The sequence below is a fragment of the Arachis stenosperma genome, chromosome 4 (genome assembly GCF_014773155.1).
Source record: "Arachis stenosperma cultivar V10309 chromosome 4, arast.V10309.gnm1.PFL2, whole genome shotgun sequence".
NCBI lineage: Eukaryota > Viridiplantae > Streptophyta > Magnoliopsida > Fabales > Fabaceae > Arachis > Arachis stenosperma.
The window spans coordinates 76,442,849-76,468,830 of NC_080380.1; the positions used below are offsets into that span (position 1 = coordinate 76,442,849).

The following is a 25,982-nucleotide window of genomic DNA, read 5'->3' on the forward strand; positions in this document are numbered from 1 at the left end:
GCCGTCCTGGCGGAATTTGGAAAGTACTTCTTATAGAATTCCACCTGGAAGGCACCCCAGGTGATAGGATCATTCCCCTGCTGCAGGAGACGTCGAGTCCCTTGCCACCAATGCGATGCTTCCCCCGTGAGCAGATAGGTAGCAAATTCAACACGCTGCTCTTCAGGCACCAACTGCACTTGCAGTGCCCGCTCCATGGCCTGAAACCAAGTATCAGCTTCAGTCGGATTGGTGGTTCCCTTGAACTTAGGTGGATTAACCTTTAAGAAAGTTGCCAGTGTCATCGGGCCCTGAGCTTCCCTTCTGCCATTGCCATTATTGTTTATCTGTTGCCCAAGAGCCTCCGCAGTGGCTTGCATAGCAGCAGCCATATTCTCCAACGCCGCCATAAGGTTTACCGGGTTATTCGAGTTGATTTCCGGTTCCTGTGTGCTAGTACGATCTCTCTCACGTCCCCGACCGGGTCCACGAGGCGCCATCTGCTTCCTATACACACCAAACAATCGATATCAAGTTGATCAGTCTCAATATCGGAAGTATAGTGCTTCAAAGTACCAAAGGTACACTCATGGACTTCATGCTAGATGTATCAGTTAGATACCCTAACTAGCACAGGCACAGACTCAGAGTATGCATCGAAGCATAAGCAGTTCCATCCCTCAGGCTCACGAGGACGAACTGCTCTGATACCATAATGTAACACCCTAATATTCAAATCCTTATGCTCGAGTCATAAGTCAGTGATATTACGGTGGTACGACTCTCAGGTGGATTTTTAATATATAAATATAGGTAATTTTGAAAGGAGTATTAATCGAGAAGCCTGAAAAGAGTAGAAATAAAATCGCGAAGACGTATCACTCACGTTTCGACAACGAAAAGTTAAACCGCGGAGTCGAAAGCGATATACGGGCAAGGCATAAAAGAGATTAAGAGATAGATAACAGATAGATATATATATAACATAAGTAAATAGCCACTAGTCGCGACCCGCGAAGTTTAGGTCGGCTAGGGTACAGTATGAAAGTAGCTGACAACAATATATCCTAATCTCTCCCAAGGAAAACATAAAAGCCTCTATAGGCAAGTTCCAAAAGAGTTCAACACATAATATAATCTCTTCAAAACAAAGGTGGAGAGATTCTAAGCGAAACACAAAGTAGAGAAAATAAGGATCTTCGCCGGCTCTCAGACGAACCACAGCTCACTTCTGAGCACCTGAACCTGTATCTGAAAAACAAGAGATATATACGGAATGAGAACCCCGGGCCCATGGGTTCCCAGTACGGTAAAAGTGCCAAATAAATACAATGCACTGCAATAAAAACTCACTAAGCATCCTAAACTCCTTTTCTCCAAGTATCCAGCCTAGATTCTCACTAATCCATGAATAGGCATCTGTCGTAAGGGGATACTAAATCTAGTTCATATTACACATGTTTTTCCCAATCCGCTGATTCTTTCACGAATCAGACTCAGAATCATAAGCAAAATCATTACCAGTTGCTCTGCCTCAGCAGTTCTATATCAATACCTCATACCCTCGCCTGGAGCTAGTGAAATCACATCACTGCGTCTACCCAGGGAGTCCAAATGGTCTCATTCAAAAATCATCATCATTATGCAATCGCATTATCAATTCGTCTCATCAAGAACAGCCCCAACATCCACCAACACAATCATGAGGGATCTCTCAGTTGTACAAACACAAGCAATACAGTCAAGTAATACACAAATAAGGTACAAGTAGAACAAGTAGCATGTAATCAGGTAACATAGCATATATGATATAGAAATCCAAAACAAATAGGCAAACCCAAACAATTCAAACATATGCAAATGATGTATGCCTGCCCTATGGCTGATGATATCATCTGTCGGTTATATAGCCAACCCGACACGTCCTGGTAGCTAACCATGGACAGAAACACCCCTTGCGGAGCAAGTAGGTTTGAGCTACAACCCCCTTGCTACTACCCGCTCAGCCCAGAGCCAGTGGAACAACCACTACTGCGGCTACTACCCAGGCGGGTGTTTAACAGCTCAACCTGGAGCGAGTGGATTCACCACTACTACCGCTACTACCCAGGCGTCACAATCTCTGACCTGGAGCAAGTGGGACGAACCACAACCCTTGCTACTGCCCAGGTATCTTAAGCATTAACCCGGAGCAAGCGGGACGAACCACAACCCTTGCTACTACCCAGGTATCTCAAGCATTGACCCGGAGCAAGCGGGACGAACCACAACCCTTGCTACTGCCCAGGTATCTCAGACATATATTCATTCAAATCTCAATTCATATTATCAGTCCTCATTGTTATCAAATCTCGAACATTAACCTGGAGCAAGTGGGACGAACCCCAACCCTTGCTACTGCCCAGGTATCTGAGTTACATTCATTCAAAACTCCATAATTAACTCATTTATCATAAACATCATTTTTCGTCTCATACCCGGAGCAAGTGGACTAGCCACTGCTACTACCCAGGAAGACTCATATCTCAGATAGTGGAAGTGCAAATCACAATTATCAATAATTCAGCATAAACATGCATGAATTCTCATCCATGGATCAACATCCATATCAGCCATCCGGCTCACGGTTAAATCCATAACCAGCCAATACTCATAGCATACACAGCTATTCCGGCTCACGGTTCAATCCAGAACCAGCCAATTCATAAACAATTACGGCCCTTCGGCCAATGGCATAACAAGCACTTCCACCACCATCCTCCACATCTCACAAAATCATCAATGATCCTCATTGATTATTCATTTTCCCCTTGCTTCACTCGCAAGTTACCTCATTCTCTAGCCCTTTTCTAATAGCTAGACATATCATAATGATTTAAGATATAAGTGGTGAGATCGGAGGCCTAGAAGTATGAGATTTGGCTTTCAAAACTCAAAAATCAACTTTGGGATGAAAACAGGGCCGCGCGTACGCGCACTCCACGCGCACGCGTGGATGGCCTTAAAAACTCATCGACGCGTAAGCGTCATGCACGCTAACGCGTGGATACCAAACTTGCCCATCGGCGCGCACGCGTCAACCACGCGTACGCGCGGGTGTTCTCGTGCCCCAGGCACAACACCGCCACAGTTCTGGCATAACTCTCGGGAAAATGGCTGGGCATTGGGTGCAGCACGATCGGCGCGCCCGCGCATACCACGCGTACGCGTGGTTGACACTTTTCGGAAGATCGGCGCGTACGCGCCAGGTGCGCCCACGCGCAAGGGGTTATTCTGCTAAAAATTTTCTAAGTTAAAAGCTGCAGAATTTCACAGATTTTTACCCCAATCTTCCAACGGACATAACTTCCTCATTTTAAATCATTTTTCAACCGTTCTTCGAACGGCATGGACATCCCGGATCAAATTTCATTTCTAAACAGATTTGGTACAAAACAGAGATCCGTAGTCCAAGTTATGTTCCGCCAAAGTATGCCCAAAAATCATATTTTTATACAAAACCACAATATGCCATTTTCAAAACAACCATTTTCAACTCTTTTCAAAATCAATCAAAACATGCCAATTTCATCCCTTTTCTTTGAAATCAATCAAATGTATCAAATTCAACATCAAGCCTCCTCAACTCACACGTCGACACATAACCACAATATACCAAATCACTAACTCATCATTTTAGCCCACTTCACCCAAGTGGCTCAAACTCAAACATATTGACATATCATATACTACTCCTCATGCCAATTCTCAACAACATCAATTCCAATAAATCACCATTGTACATAATCAATATCATATTCACTGTCACGTGGTTTCACCCCCAAATCAACCTTAATCATTTCTCAAGCATATATCACAACATACATATCTCTCACGCATTATCATACCATCAAGGCATCAATAATCATACTCACATATATGACCACATAATATATCTCAACCAAAATCAAACATACCCCATCTATACTATTTCACCCAAAGTTTACCAATTTCCACACTTCAACTCCTCAAACCTCATTATTCAATAACCAACCCAATCATTCATATATTCATTATATGAAATTCATCCAATCACTTGTGTCATCATACAATGCACACATCAACTTACCTTTCTTACCTCTTTCCGGCCTCCGGCCCAAAATATACGGCCTCCGGCCCAATTTCACAATTTAAATGCATAAATCACAATTCAGTACTCATTACCCAAAACATCAAATTTTCAATACACCAAGCATACAAGGCCACACACAATTCTCAACCCAATCATCAATACACATTACATACCAACTATGCATATTAGCATCAACCATTTACACAATCCAAACTTAATCCTAGGGGCATCTAGCCTAGGAATTCTCATCACACCACACGGTACTTAAATGAAACTTAAACCGTACCTCTTGTAGCCAAATCAATTGAGCCTCTTCTTTGGAAGTCTCCACCAACCTTAGCCCTAAGCCTCACCAAAGCTCCTCAAGCAACACCAATCTCCCAATTGTGCACCAAAACCATCATATGCACTAACATAACCAATATCACATACATACATCAACCTAGGGCTCATAAAAATGATAAATCACAAGGGTTTGAGCACTTCTTACCTCAGCCCATATGAAATAGGGATAGAACCCACTTAGAATCCATGTTGGAGTATCCCTAAACACCCAAAATCACAAGATTTCAACACTAACTTCCCAAAAACGTGTAACAGTGGGGAATTTCGAAAACTGGGCAGAGATGAATGGAATACTCACCACAAAACTTAGATAGAAATGTAGAGGATGAGAAGAGCGACGCGTGGCCGCAAACGGCTCGTCAATCGGAGCTCCGTAGCTCAAGTTATGGTGGTTTGAAGATCAAAGAGAGTTAGGTTTTCCCTCTTCTCTTCCCTCTTCTCAATTTCAGCGCCCCAACCCTCTTTTAGGGTAAAAATGAGCTGAAATGCTCATAACTAATGTTTATATATGTTGGGTCTTGGGCCCACTTAGGCCCAGTTCACTTATTTTTGTCCGTTGGTCCAATTTTGGACCAAAACCTTTAAGATTAGCGCTCTAAATCGCACTTCAAATATTTCTACCTCCCCTAATCATAATTCCTCATTTCTTAATTCTATTTACTCATAATCAATTTTCTCAGCTGCAGTACCAGACAGGTCTCAGCTGATACTGCCGGTCAAAAATTCCACTGTGCACTTTTACGCAGAAAACTATGTCTTCCGACTCGGAAAAATTCACTGAATCCAAATATCATATTGAAATCATCAAATTCCAATTGCCAAATCTTCCAACCATATTCGCTCCTACTTACTCATTATTTAATTAATTTCGGTTAGACCGGGTATTACAGATATCATTCCGGATGATGCTTGTCTTCTCAAGGGCAATCCTCTAAGTGTTGATTAGTCTGCTTTAATAGGAGAATCTCTTCTAATGACCAAGAACCTAACTGATGAAGTATTTTCTGGATCAATAGTCAAGAAGGGTGAGATAGAAGCAGTTGTGATTGCCACTGGCGTGCACACCATCTTTGGTAAAGCGGCTCACTTGGTGGATAGTGCTAACCAAGTTGGACACTTCTAGAAAGTGCTCACAGCAATTGTCAACTTCTGCATGTACTCAATTGCTCGTAACGTATAATGACTATTGAGGAAATGGCTGGGATGGATGTCCTCTACAGTGATAAAACTTTAACATTGACATTGAATAAGCTCATTGTTGATAGAAACTTGATTGAGCTATTTACTAAGGGTGTTGAGAAGGAGTATGTTATCCTTCTTACTGCAAGGGCCTCTAGGACCGAATATCAGTATGCTATAGATGCTGCAATTGTTGGGACGTTTGCTGATCCAAAGGAGGTAAATATAGCAAAACCACTCTCTTTAGGACAAGAAGGATACAGATAAAATGTTTTAATTTAACTTATAATTTTAATATTTTGACTGACTAGGCTCATGCCAGAATCAGGGGGGTCCATTTTCTTCCATTCAATCCTGTAGACAAGAGGACTACTCTAACTTACATTGATTTTCATGGAAATTGGCACCGTGTGAGCAAAGGCGCTCCGGAGCAGGTAAAAACCTGTTTCATTGGCACTTTCTTATGATGGTTATAAGGATGATAAATGCTTAATTTCTTTTCTCTTTATTTACATCATAACCCTTTGCAACTGCAAAAAATGATGTTAGGAAGAAGGTTCATGCAGTGATTAATAAGTTTGCCAAGCATGGACTTCGGTCTTTAGGTGTTGCAAGATACATATTGTAATTTAATTTCTAACTGTATAAAGGTTTTAATTTGTTGACCTTCCTTAGCTTTAACCTTTAAGGTGGGTAACATAGAGCACAATTCATTAGAGAATGCATCCTCAAACGTCATCAGTAATAGCATCAAAAACAACCAAATGGTACATGAAAATCAACCATATAGATCTTCGTACCATTTTCAGCCCCAACAAAATTGGATGAACGGTAATTAATACACACACACGCACACACGATGCTGATAACTATTTCTTTTTGTAATTTTGAATTAATTTTCATGTGTGAAACCAAATTGTATGACGAAGAAATTCATTCATTTTTCTTACATCATCGGTTCTGTTTTATTGTACATAGTTATGTAGATTTTGAAAGTTGCCAAACATCTCCTTAAAGACTACAATGAACACATTAAAATTTTATGTCGAACACCATGGTAGATCTAATAATAAAATAGGATAACACCTTCACCATACTATGCTTCTACTTCCTTTCCTTCATGTCATGTATATGTCTCCTTGTCAATGTTCAGTTTTATGCATTGATGTCATGCTTTTTATCTGCCGTTTCTAATTCATTTTATTTTGTCTTGTGATGACATGATTTGTTTTGTTTTGTTGATGAGAATCATTGAAAATGGCTGCTTCATTATGCATATCCAAATGGTAAGCACATGAACTTCTATATTGGTGAGTAGATCATTACATATTAGGCTAAAAAAACTCATTATGATATACTTCGTGTTGAACATGGAATATATTTACTTGCACTATTCCTTGAAAAATGATTCACCTAATGCATAGGCTTATCTTCTTTTCATTTTCTTGCTCATGCCTCCAGGTTTACTAAAATATTTCTACTTTGCCCAGTATCTCAGCAAATCAACCAACTATATTTGCAAACATAGATACTAATGTAGATACCTACAGTTTTGAAGAAGCAAGTATGCGATTTAATACATTTATCTCACTGTATCAACTGCCAAGCTTTAAGTGTTGTTTATTTGTATTTTTCAATTTTTTGGAATTTATAATATGTAATGAAGAACCTAGATGTATAATGTATAATGAATTTTATAGAAGCAGGATCACATTTGTGTAGCCAGATTAAAACATATCTAAATAAGTGAGTGAATACTTACTTTTACATGATATTGTAATTGAGCATTTTTTCTTTATTAGTTTACTAATTAAGTTATGTTTTTTAGAGCTATTGAATAGCTAGAATAGGCATTTGATCAAGCCTAAGGCTTGGTTATTATTAGGTTAAACTTCAATACCTAATTTCTTTAAACATGGTTTGAACCTTTTAAACGTGTATAATTTTGATTAACTGATATATTTGTGTGTGTTATAATCTTTTAGTTCAATGACTAAAATAAAAAAATAATGAGATTTATTTTAGTACAGTGACAAAATTGGTTTTCTAACTAATATTCTGAGAAACATTAGCGACATACTCGTTGTTGATCATGGTGACAAATTAAAGATTCTATTGCGACTGAAACATTTATGAGATACCTATCGATTTGTCACTAGTTTAAAAGGAATTTGCGATAGTATTGATAGCAAATTAGTGATTACTTCGTAATTACTTTCTCATTTAAAATAGCTTTGGTTTAGCGACAAAATTCCTACAAATTTGATTAAGGATTTTCAAAGATTAGTTATAGATTTGCTACAAAATGTGACAGATTTGCGATTATATTAGCGTAGAACTTGTGACGAATTAGGTTCAAAAAAATCCTAGCTAATTAGCGTCAACTTAGCATTCTATTTTGTATACGAAGTTAGCTTGGATTTAGCGATGATTCTGTTGCAGTAGAGTTTGTCGCTAATTTGCTACTACCTTTTAGTGTATTTCTTCTATGGAATTAGCTTTTACTTTAGTGATGGATTTGTGACTATCTATTCGGTAGCAAAAAAACTTTTTAATGAATTAGCGACTATTGTGTTTGCCTCAATGATCTGCGACTTGTAATTAGTGAGGAAAGCATTAATTGCTAGGCGGTAGCTAATCCGTCACAAATTATATTTTGTGTCAAATTAGTGATGATTTTACGACTATTTTTGTGGTAGTTAATCGGCCATATTCTTGTAGTGTTAAGGGAGAAAAGGAGTTATTCTTAATTTACCTTAGGAAAATTGGTATAAAGATAAAGAGGAGGAAGAAATTGACCAGAATAAAATTTTGATCTAAGTCTTGAAATTTGATGCACCAAGCTTCAAAGTTTCATGAACGTAGAGCTCTCCCTCTTTTTCTCTCTTTCTTTCTTTGGGAAATGATGAGAATGAAAGGTTGGTCAAAAAGTTAAATTTTAGAGATAATTATTAAAAATAGATATATTTGATCACATATTTTTATTTTATTAGATCAAATAACTCATTTATCAAGTATACATGACACTGGTATCATACTTATTTCTTGCATTAAAATATCTGTAGATTATTCTGGAGTTGTAAAACTGATAAGAGAATATCGGTAATAACTCTTACCAGTTAAATATTTTATCAGTTGATCGTATAATCTCAAAAGACTACATTGGACTTTTAAGCTGTTGATTGAATTTTAATATTAAAATATTCTTATTTTATAATTATATTATTTTATTGTAGATTTAGGTCTAACTTGTTAGTATAAAACAAACCGTGGTATGCAAATATTGTGAGTTCTAATCACAGAAAATGCGAAAAGTTATTTTATGAAAAAAATGGGTTATTACATGCAAGGTTATGAGAACTGAACCGGCCATAAAACTGATTGAGTGACTAATTTAATGATTCAACAGTATAACCGGAGTCGAACTATAGTTGAAGAATAAATTAATAAATTTTTTAAAAATAAAACTGATGAAGCACTGAAGCAAGTAAGCAATGGCTAGAGAGGGAGGAACCGAAGAGTGCTTACCACTGAGGTGAGCAACGACGAGGTGACCGAAGAGGTGAGCAACAAGATGAGTGACGTGTGACGATGAGGTGGGTGGCACGAGTGACGTGCAACAGTGAGGTGGGCAATGCGCGCGACGGCGATGATGGAGGACTGGAGGACTGATGGTGGAGGACTAGAGGTGTAACACCCTACCACGCTGAGTTTTACGCTTAAGTCGTAAAACAAAGGTGTTATGGTATTACGACATCTAAAATAAAACGTGTATATGTAATAGCAGAAAGATTATAATATACTAGGAGCCTTGAAGAATAGAGGAAATAAAAATCGTGAAATAAAAGTGCAACGCTCAAGAAACAAGTTAACTTGCGTGTTAAGAAAGCTACAGCCATCAAACATAAGGTTATAAAAGTAGGAATAAAGTGCCAAAGATACAAAATAACAAGCTCTTAACTTAGCCTGCGAAGTCAAGACTGGCCGGAGAATATTTACACACACACACACACACACACACACACACACATATATATACATATCCAAAATCCAAATGTACATAAACAAAGTTATGTCTCTCCATAAACCTCTAAAAGGATAAAAAAGAATAAGTTATGCAGAGAGAAAGCTAAGTACACATATATACATCACTATACAACAAAATAACCCAGTAACTACTTCGCTTAAGGTGTCCAGATGCCTAATGAGATGCCTCTCGACCTGCATCTGTAAAACAACAATATAGTATGGAATGAGAACTGGAGGTTCTCAGTACGGTAAAGGTGCCACACATATAATATATAAGGTCCTGGGAATGCCAGAGGCAATCCTAGAACGCCGACACTCAGATTATATAGCATAAGGTATTTAACAGAAGCCATAAAAGGTGGTTTTCTAATAGTATCTAAGATTAACTTAACTTAACCTTAAATCTAAGTCCCATACCGCCATTCCTCCATACCTCCATCTTCGTCAGCATTTCACAGACAAATAAACAGATAAAGGCAAGCACAAGAAGGTTACAAATAGTGCAGGTAACAAATATACATTTAGCATGGCAAGTACGCTTAGGCACACCCAGTTAATGCACAAACAAGTAATTCAAGTAGTATGCATGTGATGCATGCCTGTCCTATGGCTGATGAGGCTCATCTGTCGGTTATCCAGCCAACCCGACAAGTCTGAAAACCTTAGACTGTCCCTCGACGTGCATCCCTAAGAGTCTATGCATAGCTTTTTCTCAAATAATAAGTATTGCTCAATGGGGGCTAACATTCCCGGGAATTTATAAGTGCCCGGTCACCCTTACATCGTAGGGTCGACAGAGTATCGAGTTTTCAACCTGGTACACGTGGTGGCAAACTACGGTACTTTACCCAGGGAATCTCGTATCTCAGATCATTTAATCATTCAAGCCAAGTATCATACATAATCATCCATAACATTATATAATCAATTTATCATTTTTCAGCTTTACTTCACCTCCAAGTTATCCCCATTTTCTAACTTCATATGATTATCAGGTGTAATACTACCATTTATGACTAAAGGAATGAAAATAGAGGTTTAGAAGTTTGAAACAGGGTTTTAAAACTCAAAAATCATGTTTGTTGGAATAGGGGGCCACGCGTACGCGTGGCTTACGTGTGCGCGTGGGAGTGTGAAACTGCAGCTTGCGATCAAGAAACCTAAACCATACCTTGACCGATTCCCATGTAACGATCAAGGCAATTTAATTAAAATCAAGACAGCCCCTCAAAAGCTCAATAAACTCTAGGCTCAGCTTCCTCCAAGTTCCAATATTTACAATTTCAAGCTCCAACTATTTATTCACAACCTAATACACATTTATAACACATATATACCAATTTTAATACTCAAACCTCAAATTCAGTGAAATTAAAATATAATTATGGTTTTCTCACCTTACCCAAGCTTCACATAAGCAAGAGTGAACATTTTCCTCAAGCTAATTGGATTCTAAAACATCAAAAATTAAAGAAATTCAACATCTCTTTCAATTTTTCGAAAATTGGGGGAAAATAGTGGCTGAGATTAATTAATCGCTTACCTAAGAAATTATTCGATAGAAACATAGAGTTCGATGCGGTGGACGCATGGCTACAAACGGTGTGCCGATCGAAGCTCAGACGGAGAAGTTACGGGATTTTAAAATCACCGTAAGAGGGTTGGGAAATTTTTGTTTCTCTTCTCCCCTGGAAGCCTTCAGTTTTGTTTCTGTTGAAATGAGGGAGAGAAGGGCTTGGGTTCATTTAAAGGTTGGTCCGGTTGGACCGACGGGCCCGGTTTGGGCCCAGTTCAACTGGCTAGGCCCGTTCGGTCCAATTTTGGACCGTTTTCTTCGAAATTAGTGTCAAAATTCTCGTTTTGATGATCTCTATCCTAATTTATTACAATATTTGCATTTTTAATTTTCTTTATTAGAAAATAATTTATTGACTAATTATTTACTAATTTAACCCGGTTTACAAGAGGCGTGATTTTACTGATGGTCAGGTGAAAGAGCAAAACCGGCGGCTTAGAATTTCCACAAATTAGTTCCGTTGTAAGTATAGTTCCAAGCCAACAAGTAATGCTCAAATCAAAGTTTAATTTTCAAATTACAAAACATATAAATTGAGAGTAATTCAACCTCGGGTCATTCTTCCTAGGAATGCAATTGAAGTGTTACGCTTTTGGTTGTTAGGAGCCAAAAGAGTGGTTTCCAAATCAAAGAACAAAAGATTAAACGAACTAAGGAATAAAAGAAATAAGCAATAATCAAAATTGGAAATTAATGCAAGTAAAAAGGCAACGAGATCAAAACTTGTGAAAATGCTAAGATATGCATAAAAGAGCCTTGACTTGGGAAATGAGAATCCAAGGAATCCTATCATCGCCAAATTGACCTTAATCCATAAGTCCTAACAAACTTACTAAACTAGTTGATAAAAAGCTAGCATCAATGGAAACAAGAGTCAACTAACTACCCAAGAATTATCACTAAATGTCGACCATTATGACTCTAGTATCCTAGGAACTCAAACCCCAAGCCAATGTGAGAAAATATACTAAAAAACTAGAGTTGGCATTTTCACAAACTCTTGGTGGGCACAAAACTAAAACATGAGAATTTGCAAAAGAAAATGGAAACTAAAACCAACTATTCACAAAATCAACAATAAACATCCAAACAAACATAAAGAAAGCATAAAACACTAAATTCATTAATCAAAACTTCAAGAAACCCAAATTGCAAATATAAACAAAGTAACCTGAACCAAGAGAACATGAAAATAAAAGACAGTGTAATTAAAGAGAAATTGAGAGTACTTACAATTAAAGAAGCAAAATCCGAAAATCAAAGCTTGCTATAAAGTGCTACAATGGAAATGGAAATGAAATAAAACCCTAAGAGAGCATTCTACTCTACACTACTGCTACTCCTAAAATTATGTTCTAAAACTAATAATAACTCCCTATTCACTAATGCCTTCATATGGCTTCAATTTTTCTTTGATATTGCACTTCAATTCAGCCTCTAGCCTTCAAAATTTGGGCCAAAAGCCCTCAGAAATTACTCATCACGTGTTTCATTAATGAAACCACGTGCAGGATCCTGTGCATATGCACAGATGCTTGTGCGCACGCACACATGCTAATTTCTTCTTGTGCGCACGCACACATGGCTGTGTGTGCTTTTCCTTGTTTTCTTCATGTTTTCTCCCTTATACATGCTTTCTTCCACTTTTGACTAGCCAATCTTGCCTCAATGACCTGAAATCACTCACAAAACATATCACGACACCGAATGGCATGAAAGTGGAATTAAAATCACTAATTTAAGCAAAAAAACACATGTTTTCACATTTAGGATCAAATTAGGGATCAAACACAAAAGTATGCTATTATAGTGAATAAGTGTGAGTTTATGTGACGAAATCTATCCAAATCAAGCCAAAATATATCGAAAAATATGGACTCATCAATTTTTCCACACTTAAACAATAGCATATCCTCATGCTAAACCAAACAAGGATAATGATCAAAGGGGTAACCAACTTATTAAATGCAACTATCTATATGCATGCAAAGTATGTATATGCTATCTATATATATCTATCTATTTATAGTATCCTATGATTGGTGAAAACAAACAATCAAATTTCTAAGCAAGAGTATAGACAATTAGGGCTAAGCAAGGAAATAATCCAATGCAAGCAAGATCTAAGGAATTGATTCAACTCATCAAGATGAAGTAACTTGCAAGAATTCATGATAAGAGAGGTGGAAACATAGAATTGTGTAATTGAACCCTCACTAGGTGTGTATACACTCTAATCACTCGGTGTTTTGGGTTTAATCACTCAAGTCTCCTCCTAATCATGCTTTCAAGGATTTGCTTTTCATCTAACAATCAACAAACGAGTGATGTATGAATACAATTATCATGAGGACTTTATATGGTTGTAATGGGGCTAGGGTTAAGGTGGGATAGATATGGCTAAGTAGACTAAATTGAATTGAATCCTTGATTAGTTTAAGTATCCAACTTAACCTATATCAATCCAATAACAAAAATATGCAATCCTAACTTCCCATCATTTTTTTTTCACAAACATTCATGTATGCTTTTTTCATTTACATCATATATGCATTTCTTATTCATTTCTTTTCTCTTTGGGGTAACCTTTTTTTTTGAAAATGAATATGATTTAATAGTTCATACATGAATGCTCCCATTTTTCAAAATTTTCAATGAAGTACCCAAAACAAACATTTTCATCCACTACCAATGTTTTCCAAAATTTCCCCACACTTAAAAAAACACACTTCTCAACCTAAGCTAATCAAGGATAAAATTCATGGTGGATCATGGTTTTCTGCTTAAGGTTGTAATGTGCTAATATCAAAGACAATGGAATAAATCAAGCTCAAAGGGTTAACAACGGTAGATGCAAAGGGTAGGCCATATGGGTTAAGTAAGCTTTAATAAAAAAATGGCCTCAATCATGCTCAATGCAATCAAAACATCAATCATTGGAAATAAAGATTAAAGCAAAACTAAGATTACAATCATAAAAGAGATATAACACACAATGAACAAAATTAGCGGTTAAAATATGTAACCACTCATCAAAGCTCAAAAAAACTCACAAGGTATTTGTTCTTTCCTCTTCTATGTTCCATAAAAATCATTCAAGCAAGTGTAAAAACCAATTTTCCAAATCAATTCAATAGAATGCCCTTAAAACAAAATTCTTGGAAGTTTTGTTGTTTTTCACCAAAATTATTTCCTATATGTATGTATGTATATTGTGATGGATACAAAGTTTCCAAAATTTCCTAGTTCTTTTCCTAATTTTCAACAATCAAAAGTTAACATGAACAATTAGGATCAAAATTGAGCTAGGCATATACTATTCACATTATCCATTCACAACCAATATCTATAATATATACCAAGCAAAACAAAGCTCAAAACCCATACATATAAAACATAATTAAAAATGCAATGCTAAGGATAAACTAGAAGCAACTAATATATACAAATAACCAAAATAAAAGTATGTACTGCATAAGTCAAAGTACTAAAAACATCCACAATAGTATAATAAAGTTAAAAATAAACTAAATAAAGAGTGTTCGGGAGAGAATGTTTACACCCAAAATCGTAGATCCTCTCCCACACTTAAATCATGCACGGTCTTTCGTGCCAAAAATTGAACCGGGGGTGGTCAACTCTGAGAGGCTCCACCGTCTGGTGGTGGTGGGTGCAGATGTCGCTGATACACTATGATTGCACGGGAAGGCTCTGGGATGGTCTCAGCTGCCGGTTCCTGGATGGCCTGGTCAGCTGGCTCAACTACCGCTGTCTGTGCTCCCTCCTCAGCTCTCTCAGTTGCTGGCTCCTCCGCTGCTGCCTCCTCAGTCTTAACCTTTGGCTCTGGTGTATCCAGAGGAGGTGGCCCAGGGTCTCTACCCTCAAAATTTGCCACAATCCACTGAAAGCGGCGAGCATTGTGGCGCTCGTAACGGTGGAGGGTTTGAGGAATCTCCCAACCCAGCTCATATGGTGTCTGAAGTCGGGGTGTGGGCGCAGAAGGTACAGGAGGTGTTGAAGGCTCTGCTGATGATGGTGGCTCAGTGGTCTTTCTTTTCTTCTGTAGCGGCGGTCCATCATACTCGCCGTATGGCAGGAATAGTTGGTTGCTCATGAAAACAGACGTCCGATCTGTCAGGCATCTCTCCACTCCAGATAAGGCAGCTAATCTTGTGATCATCGAAGGTAAGAGAATGTTGTACTTTTGCTGCTGATTTACCTTCCACATCGAGTCTCTGATAAGGGGAAGAATAGAGATCCTCTTCCCCTCCAGAATAGCCAAGAGAAGAACTGCCATACGGACCCTAATGTGTGTGGCATGCGTGCTCGACAGGATGTAATCAGCGATGATCTGCTGCCAGATCCTCTCCTCAGGATGTAAGTCGGGGCACGTGATGCTCTGTGGGACCGCATTCTCTCCTCTGCTATATTCCCATTTGGCTTCTTGTAGACCAAACTTCCTCAGAACAATGTCCAATGAAATCTTGCCCGATGTCAAGTCCTTCACTATCTGAGGGTAAGCATCGCGGGCCGGAGGAATATGCAAAATTTGTAGGAGGGCCTCTAAAGCATGGTCGGAGGTGTCCAGTGTGACACCTCTCAGAAAAATAGTGGTGGCTTCCCTCTTCAGCAGATTTTCGTAGAATTCTTTGACCTGGTGTTCATTGATTTCCACCGGGAGGAATTCTATGAATTTCCAATGGTATAAATTGAGTCTGTTATGAATTAGTTCTGCATATTTCTTATGTACGTTGAGCTTCCTCTCATAGTGGAAGGCTTTCTTTTCCAATTTTCTGTACTATTCTTGGGCTTCCTCATTGATGAAAGTATCCGGCTGATTGCTTAGACGTGCAGGAGGAGGAGCCAAGGGGTTGGCTTTCTCCTTGCGTTTACGACACATCCTGAAAAACACAAAAACAAAATACAACTCAGGAGGAACAAGTAAAAATCACAAAAGCAAAGAAGAAATAGTTACACAATGCAAATTAGAGCTAATTAGGTAAACAGAGACTTAATTGAGGAAAACATAATCAAAAGCAGTGAAATGCGCAAAAGGAAATGTAGTTTTCCACAATCAAGCAACCTAAGCGAATAACAAAGGAATAAATGATAATCAAAGAAAGAACCACTTAGGTTTAATCAATGGAAGTGAATTGAGTAAGAAAATTGGTTATTTCCATTATGCCTTTTAATTGGAAGAATTAGCAAAAATTGGCATAAAGGCAATAATCAATTTAACATTTGAAGCACCTGCTTATTCATGGTATAAAATGGAAAAATGACCACATAACCAAACCTTTGTTCCAAAAGCAATACTCAATCAAACTCAACTTTGAATTGCTAAAAAAGAATTGTAAAGAACAAGTTATTGTACATGATCATTTATGTTCAAGAACACATGAGTAAGTACTTAGTCAATTCACTCAACAAAACATGGTATGCATTATTGCAAAATTCACCAAACAAATGACAAAAGCGGCAGAATTCAAGTCTATTTGGTGTTCAAGCAGAATTAAGATGGAGTGCATATTTAAATCTCAAGTTCAATCATCATCAAAATTAATGGAAAACTGTAGAAGTACTAATATAATGCCTAAGTAAAATGAAGTTCAAAACAGATATTGGCCAAACATAGGAATTAAACAAGAAATTGTCACTCAGGCAATCTATCAAGCATTTGGTGCGCATGAACAACATTCTCATCTCAGTTTCAGCATCAATCAACCCTGAAATATAAATAGCAACAATTTAGTCCAGAAACATAGAAAATCATCTATCCTAACACCTCATAATACTAAAAAGCAGAATTAAAAAGCATTAAAAAATAAAGGAAAAACAGAAACATGGTAGGGGAAAGGGATGGAACCTGCGCTATGGCGAAGGAAGAAGAATATAGGGCTAGGTAGACGGGTGGTGGTCGCATGGTCGCGGCGACACAGAGGTTCGCCATCGCTGGTGGTTGCTCGCCGGACTTAGGGTTTTGAACGAAGACTTAACGCGGAGACAGGGGTGTAGCATAGAAAGAAGAGAAATGGGGAAATGGAGAAGAAAGAGAATAAGAAGGAGAAAGGGGGGTTAGGCGATGGTGGTGTGGTCGCCGGTGGTGGCGTAGGGTTGAAGTGATGGTGGGTGTTCTTCAGAGAAAGAGTGAAGAGAAAAGAAGAAGAAAAGAAAAGGGATTGGGGGGAATTGACAGGGCGCGAGGGTATACCCTTTTGAATTAACGTTCGAAAAGGGTTTTGTGTGTCCACACACTAAGAAAAGAGAGTTGTATGCGTGCGCACACAGATGTGCAGGCACTGCGAACAGAATGGGTGTTATGGTCCGTGCAGGCGCACAGAAAAGGAAGAGAGGAGGGGTGTTCTCACGCACACAGTGTGCGTGTGCTGTGAGTAGAGGGGTTGCTAAATGGTGTGCGTGCGCACAGTGCTATACGCACGCACAGAGTGCTGTGCAGACACACAGAAGGAAAAGATGGTAGGGTGCACGCACACAACTGGTGCGAGTGCTCTAAACAGAAGGGGTGTTTAGGAGTGTGTGTACGCACGGGTGATGAAAAACAGGGGATGTGTGCGCACGCACGAGGCTGTGTGTACGCATAGGACTCTGTTTCTACAACAAAAATTATGCCTCTAAGGCACCAATCGTAACATCCAAAATAGGTTTTCAAGTCCCAAAATATCATAAAACTCGAAAAACATATTATTCCACTAAAATTACCTAACAAACATCAAAATGCATCTAACTAAACTAGCAACATACTCATTTATTCAAGCAATAAAAGCTAAAAGGGAGAAAGTTAGAAGGATATTACCATGGTGTGGTGTCTCCCACCTAGTACTTTGGTTTAAAGTCCTTAAGTTGGACTTTTTGAGGAGATTCTTGTTAGGGCGGCTTATGTTTCCTCTCCTCCTTGAATCTCCAACCAAGTTTGCTCTTCCAAAATCCTCCGGGATTCCAAACGAAGTACATTAAGCTCTCAAGCAACCTCAAGCAAGAAATTGGGATCCGAAATCGTTGGTTGTAGAGTCGTATGCCCAGATCCCACACTTTGGTTTTTCTATCATCCTTTTGTTGACAATTATTTGTGCCCTTGGATGAACAACCTCTTGAATCACCTTTGAAGCACCCAATTAAACCTTGGAATCCTCCTAATTGTGCCTTGCATCATTTATACCTTGAATTCCTTTAACAACCAACTTCCAATCTTTCACTACTTAAAGCTCCAAGAAGCACCCTAAGTTGATAATCCGTTTTCAAGAGTGAAAATTGATGTGGGCCTATGAAGCTCATCGAGGAAATTGTTACCCACTCAATTTGTCCTTGGGGTGGAATTATCCTATTAAGCTCTTGAACAATTACTTCCACTACTTGGGTGATCACTTCTTCCTCACCATCCTTTTCAAGTTCTTCCCTATCTCTCTCAAACTCAAGAGGGGAAGGTTCCTCAAGATCATTGAGAAAATTGACCAAGGTGGACAAAAAATCATTGATGATGCAATCCACTTCCTGATCAAACTCTGTCAACTCTCTATTTACCTCTTTCGATTCAATTGTGTTACCTTTCTCCTCTTGTTGCAGTTCTTGTCCTAGCTCTTCTTCTTTTCCTTGAGACTCTGTGTTCTCCTCCTTACTACACTCCTTTGTTGCTCCTCCACATTCCTCAAGGGTAATGCCTTGATTGCTCGAGTGTAATAAGGTTAAGCGATTTACCGCTTCGGCTATGGTGACATGAACTCCCCTTGCTTCCTTCGGAACCCTTCTTGCTCTTGGAAGAATGCTTGAAGGTCTTGTTGTTCTTGGGGCAAGGGTTGGAAAATTTCACAATTTGGTAGAAGAGAGGGTTCAAAGGTTGGGAGAAAGGTTGTGTAGGTGGAAGTTATGTCATGTGGGTGGGGATATTGAGGTGGTGTAAAAGGGGGTGATGGTTTATATGATTGGTAACAAGGTGTATATACATGTTGATTCTATGGAGGTGTATGGTGTGGTGCTTGAAGGTTTGGTGGTTTGGGGTCATCTATGGGGTATCTTTCATATCCTTGGATATGGTATGCACATAGGGGGAGTGTTTGGGGGAGGATTTGGCTCGTTGTAGTATGGGGAAGATTGCTCCTCCCTCCATCGATTCTCCCACTCCTTGATGCAATCCCAATTTGAATTCATCATACCCTACAAGACAATTCACAACCAAACTCCAACCAACAAGGGTGATAACTCATAAAGAAAGTAAGAAATAAAAGCAAAAGACATAAATAAACAAGAAAAACAAACACCTAAATATTAGCAAAAACAACCAAATAACCAAAAAGTAAGATATTTACACTATCAAAATATTTACAAACACTTGGTGGGCACAAAACCAAAACATGAGATTTTGTAAAAGAAAATGGAAAACTATAACCAACTATTCACAAAATCAACAATAAACATACAAACAAACATAAAGAAAGCATAAAACACTAAATTCATTAATAAAAACTTCAAGAAACCCAAAATTGCAAATGTAAACAAAGTAACTTGAACTAAGAGAACATGAAAATAAAAGACAATGTAATTAAAGAGAAATTGAGAGTACTTACAATTAAAGAAGTTAAATCCAAAAATCAAAGCTTGCTATAAAAAGCTACAATGAAAATGGAAATGAAATAAAACCCAAAGAGAGCATTCTACTCTACACTACTCCTACTCCTAAAATTATGTTCTAAAACTAATAATAACTCCCTATTCACTAATGCCTTCATATGGCTTCAATTCCCCTTTGATATAGCACTTCAATTCAGCCTCTAGCCTTCAAAAATTGGGCCAAAAGCCCTCAAAAATCGCTCATCACGTGTTTTATTAATGAAACTACGTGCAGGGTCCTGTGCATATGCACACATGCTAATTTCTTCTTATGCGCATGATAGGCAAAATTGTGACTCATACTTTTCACAACTCGAACAATTCCTAGCAATGGCTCCAAAAACTTGGTGCACAATACTATGGTTCACACACATTCTTCATAACTTCGCACAACTAACCAGCAAGTGCACTGGATCGTCCAAGTAATAAACCTTACGTGAGTAAGGGTCGATCCCATGGAGATTGTTGGCATGAAGCAAGCTATGGTCATCTTGTAAATCTCAGTCAGGAGGGTTCTAATGGTTATAATGGTCTTCGAATATAAAGATAAATAAAGCATAAAATAGAGATAGAGATACTTATGTAATTCATTGGTAGGAATTTCAGATAAGCGCATGAAGATACTACGTTCCTTCTGAATCTCTGCTTTCCTACTGCTTTCATCCAATCATTCTTAATCCTTTCCATGGCAAGCTGTATGTTGGGTGATCACCGTTGTCAATGGCTACCGTCCATCCTCGCAGTGAAAATGGTCCAGGTGCGCTGTCACCCCACGGTTAATTATTTGTCGGTTCTCGATCATGTAAGAATAGGATTTACTATCCTATTGCGTTGTCACCACGCCTTACAATCGCGAGTTTGAAGCTCGTCACAGTCATTCAATCCCTGAATCCTACTCGAAATACCATAGACAAGGTTTAGACTTTCTGGATTCTCAAGAATGCTGCCAATGGACTCTAGCTTATACCACGAAGATTCTTATTAAGGAATCCAAGATATATTCATTCAAGCTTATTTGCATGTAGAACGAAAGTGGTTGTTAGGCACACGTTCATAAGTGAGAATGGTGATGAGCGTCACATAATCATCACATTCATCAGGTTCTTGGGTGCGATGGATATCTTAGAATAAGAATAAGCGTGAATTGAATAGAAAACAGTAGTAATTGCATTAATACTCGAGGAACAGCAGAGCTCCACACCCTTAATCTATGGTGTGTAGAAACTCCACCATTGAAAATACATAAGTGATGAAGGTCCAGGCATGGCCGTGAGGCCAGCCTCCAAAACGTGATCAAAGGATCAAAAGGTAATCCAATGATGAAAATACAATAGTAAAAAGTCCTACTTATACTAAACTAGTTACTAGGGTTTACAGAAATAAGTCTAAGTGCAGAAATTCACTTCCGGGGCCCACTTTGGTGTGTGCTTGGGCTGAGCTTGAGCTTTACACGTGCAGAGGCTTCTCTTGGGGTTAAACGCCAAGTTGTAACGTGTTTTTGGCGTTTAACTCTGGTTTGTGACGTCTTTCTGGCATTTTACTCCAGAATGCAGCATGGAACTGGCGTTGAACGCCAGTTTGCGTCGTCTAAGCTCGAATAAAGTATAGACTATTATATATTTCTGGAAAGTCCTGGATGTCTACTTTCCAATGCAATTAAGAGCGCGCCATTTGGAGTTCTGTAGTCCCAGAAAATCTATTTTGAGTGCAGGGAGGTCAGAATCCAACAACATCTGTAGTCCTTTTTTAGCCTCTTATCAGATTTTTGCTCAGGTCCCTCAATTTCAGCCAGAAAATACCTAAAATCTCAGAAAAACACACAAACTCATAGTAGAGTATAGAAATGTGAATTTTGCATAAAAACTAATAAAAACATCCCTAAAAGTAGCTAGATCCTACTAAAAACTACCTAAAAATAATGCTAAAAAGCATATAAATTATCCGCTCATCACAACACCAAACTTAAATTGTTGCTTGTCCCCAAGCAACTGAAAGTCAAATAGGATAAAAAGAAGAAAATATACTATAAATCCCAAAGTATCAATGAATATTAGTTCTAATTAGATGAGCGGGACTTGTAACTTTTTGCTTCTAAACAGTTTTGGCATCTCACTTTATCCTTAGAAGTCTAGAATGATTGGCATCCATAGGAACTCAGAGTTCAGATAGTGTTATTGATTCTCCTAGTTAAGTATGTTGATTCTTGAACACAGCTACTTTTATGAGTCTTGGCCGAACCTTTTCAGATTGTGACTCAGCTTTGCTAAAGTCCCCAGTTAGAGGTGTCTAGAGCTCTTAAGCACACTCTTTTTGCTTTGGATCACGACTTTAACCACTCAATCTCAAGCTTTTCACTTGGACCTTCATGACACAAGCACATGGTTAGGGACAACTTGATTTAGCCGCTTAGGCCTGTATTTTATTTCCTTGGGCCCTCCTATCCATTGATGCTCAAAGCCTTGGATCCTTTTTACCATTGTCTTTTGGTTTTAAGGGCTGTTGGCTTTTTCTGCTTGCTTTTTCTTTTTCTTTCTTTAAGTTTTTTTTTTGCCCCTTCCCTCTTTTTTTCGCAAGCTTTGTTCTTCACAGCTTTTTCTTGCTTCAAGAATCAATTTTATGATTTTTCAGATCATCAATAACATTTCTCTTTTTCATCATTCTTTCAAGAGCCAACAATTTTAACATTCATAAACAACAAGATAAAAAATATGCACTGTTCAAGCATTCATTCAGAAAACAAAAAGTATTGTCACCATATCAATATAATTAAACCAATTTCAAGGATGAATTTGAAACTCATGTACTTCTTATTCTTTTGTATTAAAAACATTTTTCATTTAGGAAAGGTGAAGGATTCCTGGAATTATTCATAGCCTTAAGACATAGTTACTAAATACTAATGATCATGTAGTAAAGACTCAAAACATAGACAAACATATAGCATAAAACTGAAAAACAGAGAGATAAGAACAAGGAAGTTAAGGAATGAGTCCACCTTAGTGAGGATGGCGCCTTCTTCTTGAAGGACCAATGGTGTTTTTGAGCTCCTCTATGTCTATTCCTTGCCTTTGTTGCTCATCTCTCATAGCTCTTTGATCTTCTCTAATCTCATTGAGAATGATGGAGTGCTCTTGGTGTTCCACCCTTAATTGGTTCATGTTATGACTCAGTCCTTCTAGAGAAGTGTTGAGCTGTTCCCAATAGTTGTTTGAAGGAAAATGCATCCCTTGAGGCATCTCAGGGATTTCTTGATGATGAGCTTCCTCATGCGTCTCTTGAGATCCATGAATGGGCTCTTTTGTTTGCTCCATCCTCTTCTTAATGATGTGCTTGTCCTCTTCAATGAGGATGTCTTCTTCTATGACAACTCCAGCTAAGTTACATAGATGGCAAATGAGATGAGGAAAAGCTAGCCTTGCCAAGGTAGAGGGCTTTTCGGCTACTTTGTAGAGTTCTAGAGAGATGACTTCATGAACTTCTACTTCCTCTCTAATCATGATGCTATGGATCATGATGGCCCGATCCACAGTTACATCGGATCGGCTGCTAGTGGGGATGATGGAGCGTTGGATGATCTCCAACCATCCTCTAGCCACAGGCTTAAGGTCCAGTCTTCTCAATTGAACCGGCTTGCCTTTTGAGTCTCTTTTCCATTGAGCTCCTTCTACACATATGTCCATGAGGATTTGGTCCAACCTTTGATCAAAGTTGACCCTTCTAGTGTAGGGGCGTGTGTCTTCTTGCATCATAGGCAAGTTGAACGCCAACCTTATGTTCTCTGAACTGAAATCTAAGCATTTCTCCCGAACCATTGTAAGCCAATTCCTTGGGTTTGGGTTCATGCTTTGATCATGGTTCCTAGTGATCCATGCGTTGGCATAGAACTCTTGAACCGTTAAGATTCTGACTTGTTGAATGGGATTGGAGAGAACTTTCCATCCTCTTCTTCTAATCTCTTGTCGGATCTCCGGATATTCGCCCTTTTTGAGCTAAAAAGGGACCTCAGGGATTACCTTTTTTCTTGGCCACAACTTCATAGAAGTGGTCTTGATGGGCTTTTGAGATGAATCTCTCCATCTTCCATGACTCAAAGGTAGAAGCAATTGCCTTCCCTTTCCTCTTTCTTGAGGTTTCTCTGGCCTTAGGTGCCATCAATGGTTATGGAAAAATAAAAAAGCTATGCTTTTACCACACCAAACTTAGAATGTTGCTCTCCCTCGAGTAAAAGAAGAAAGAATAGAAGAAGAATATATGGAGGAGAGGGAGAGAGGTGTAGGTTTTGGCCAAGGGGGAGAAGAGAGGGTAGTGTTGTGTGAAAATGAAGAATGATGGAGGGGTTTATATAGGTGAGAGAGAGGGGTTGGGTTCGGCCATTTAAGGTGGGTTTGGGTGGGAAAGAGATTTTGAATTTGAAGGTAGGTGAGGTTTATGGGTAAGAGTGGATGGATGTGATTGGTGAAGGGGTAATGGGGAAGAGAGATTGAGGTAATTGGTGAAGTGTATAGTGTTATTGAATTGTGTGAAGAAGAGAGAAGTGGGGTAGGTGGGGATCCTGTGGGGTCCACAGATCCTGAGGTGATCCTGTGGGGTCCATAGATCTTGAGGTGTCAAGGATTTCTCATCCCTGCACCTTTTAGGCGTGTAAAACACCCTCTGTATGTAATCCTGGCGTTTAACACCAGATTGCAACTTATTTCTGGCGTTAAACGCCCAAATGTAGCCTGTTTCTGGCGTTTAACGCCAGCCTGATGCTTGTTTCTGGCGTTAAATGCCAGCTTGGTGCTTGTTTATGGCGTTAAACGCCAGACAGATGCTTGTTTCTGGCGTTTAAATGCCAGACAACTCTTCCTCCAGGGTGTGCTTTTTCTTCTGCTATTTTTTATTCTGTTTTTAATTTTTGCAATTGTTTTGTGACTCCACATGATCATAAACCTAATAAAACATAAAAGAACAATAGAAATATAGATAAATAAAAATTGGGTTGCCTCCCAATAAGCGCTTCTTTAATATTAATAGCTTGAGAGTGAGCTCTCATGGAGCTTCACAGATGTTCAGAGCATTGTTGGGACCTCCCAACACCAAACTTAGAGTTTGAATGTGGGGGTTCAACACTAAACTTAGAGTTTGATTGTGGGGGCTTTGTTTGACTCTGTATTGAGAGAAGCTTTTCATGCTTCCTTTCCATGGTTGCAGAGGAAGATCCTTGAGCTTTAAAAACAAGGTAGTCCCCATTCAATTGAATGACTAGATCTCCTCTGTCAACATCAATCACAACTCCTGCTGTGGCTAGGAAGGGTCTTCCAAGGATGATGCATTCATCCTCATCCTTCCCAGTGTCTAGGATTATGAAATCAGCAGGGATGTAAAGGCCTTTAACCTTCACTAACACGTCCTCTACCAATCCATAAGCGTATTTTATTGACTTGTCTGCCATCTCTAATGAGATTCTTGCAGCTTGTACCTCAAAGATCCCAGTTTCTCCATTACAGAGAGTGGCATAAGATTTATACCTGATCCCAGGTCACACAAAGCCTTCTCAAAGGTCATGGTGCCAATGGTACAGGGTATTAAGAATTTACCAGGATCTTGTTTCTTTTGAGGTAAAGTTTGCTGAACCCATGTATTTAGTTCACTAATGATCAAGGGAGGTAAAATTCCCCAAGTCTCATTACCAAATAACTTGGCATTCAGCTTCATAATGGCTCCTAGATATTGAGCAACTTGCTCTTCAGTTACATCTTCATCCTCTTCAGAGGAAGAATAGTTCTCAGAGCTCATGAATGGTAGAAGGAAGTTTAATGGAATCTCTATGGTCTCTATATGAGCCTCAGATTCCTTTAGGTCCTCAATAGGGAACTCCTTTCTGTCTAAAGGACGTCCCATGAGGTCTTCCTCATTGGGATTCACGTCCTCCCCTTCCTCTTTGGATTCGGCCATTTTGATTATATCAATGGCCTTGCACTCTCTTTTTGGATTCTCTTCTGTATTGCTTGGGAGAGTACTAGGAGGAGTTTCAGTGATTTTCTTACTCAGCTGACCCACTTGTGCCTCTAAGTTTCTAATGGAGGATCTTGCTTCATTCATGAAACTTAAAGTGGCATTAGATAGATCAGAGACTATGTTTGCTAAGCTAGATGGGCT

At 38.8% G+C, this 25,982-nt stretch overlaps 1 protein-coding gene across 1 annotated transcript in view; it reads left to right on the forward strand.

Moving 5' to 3' along the window:
* LOC130975111 (plasma membrane ATPase-like) overlaps positions 1-6,242 on the forward strand; it is a 56,127-nt gene extending 49,885 nt beyond the window's left edge. Inside the window, exons 4-6 of the mRNA XM_057899943.1 lie at positions 5,612-5,833; positions 5,926-6,055; positions 6,133-6,242. Coding sequence (XP_057755926.1) covers positions 5,612-5,833; positions 5,926-6,055; positions 6,133-6,242 — 462 coding nt within the window. The remainder of the gene's footprint in view (positions 1-5,611; positions 5,834-5,925; positions 6,056-6,132) is intronic.
* Positions 6,243-25,982: the final 19,740 nt, after the last annotated feature.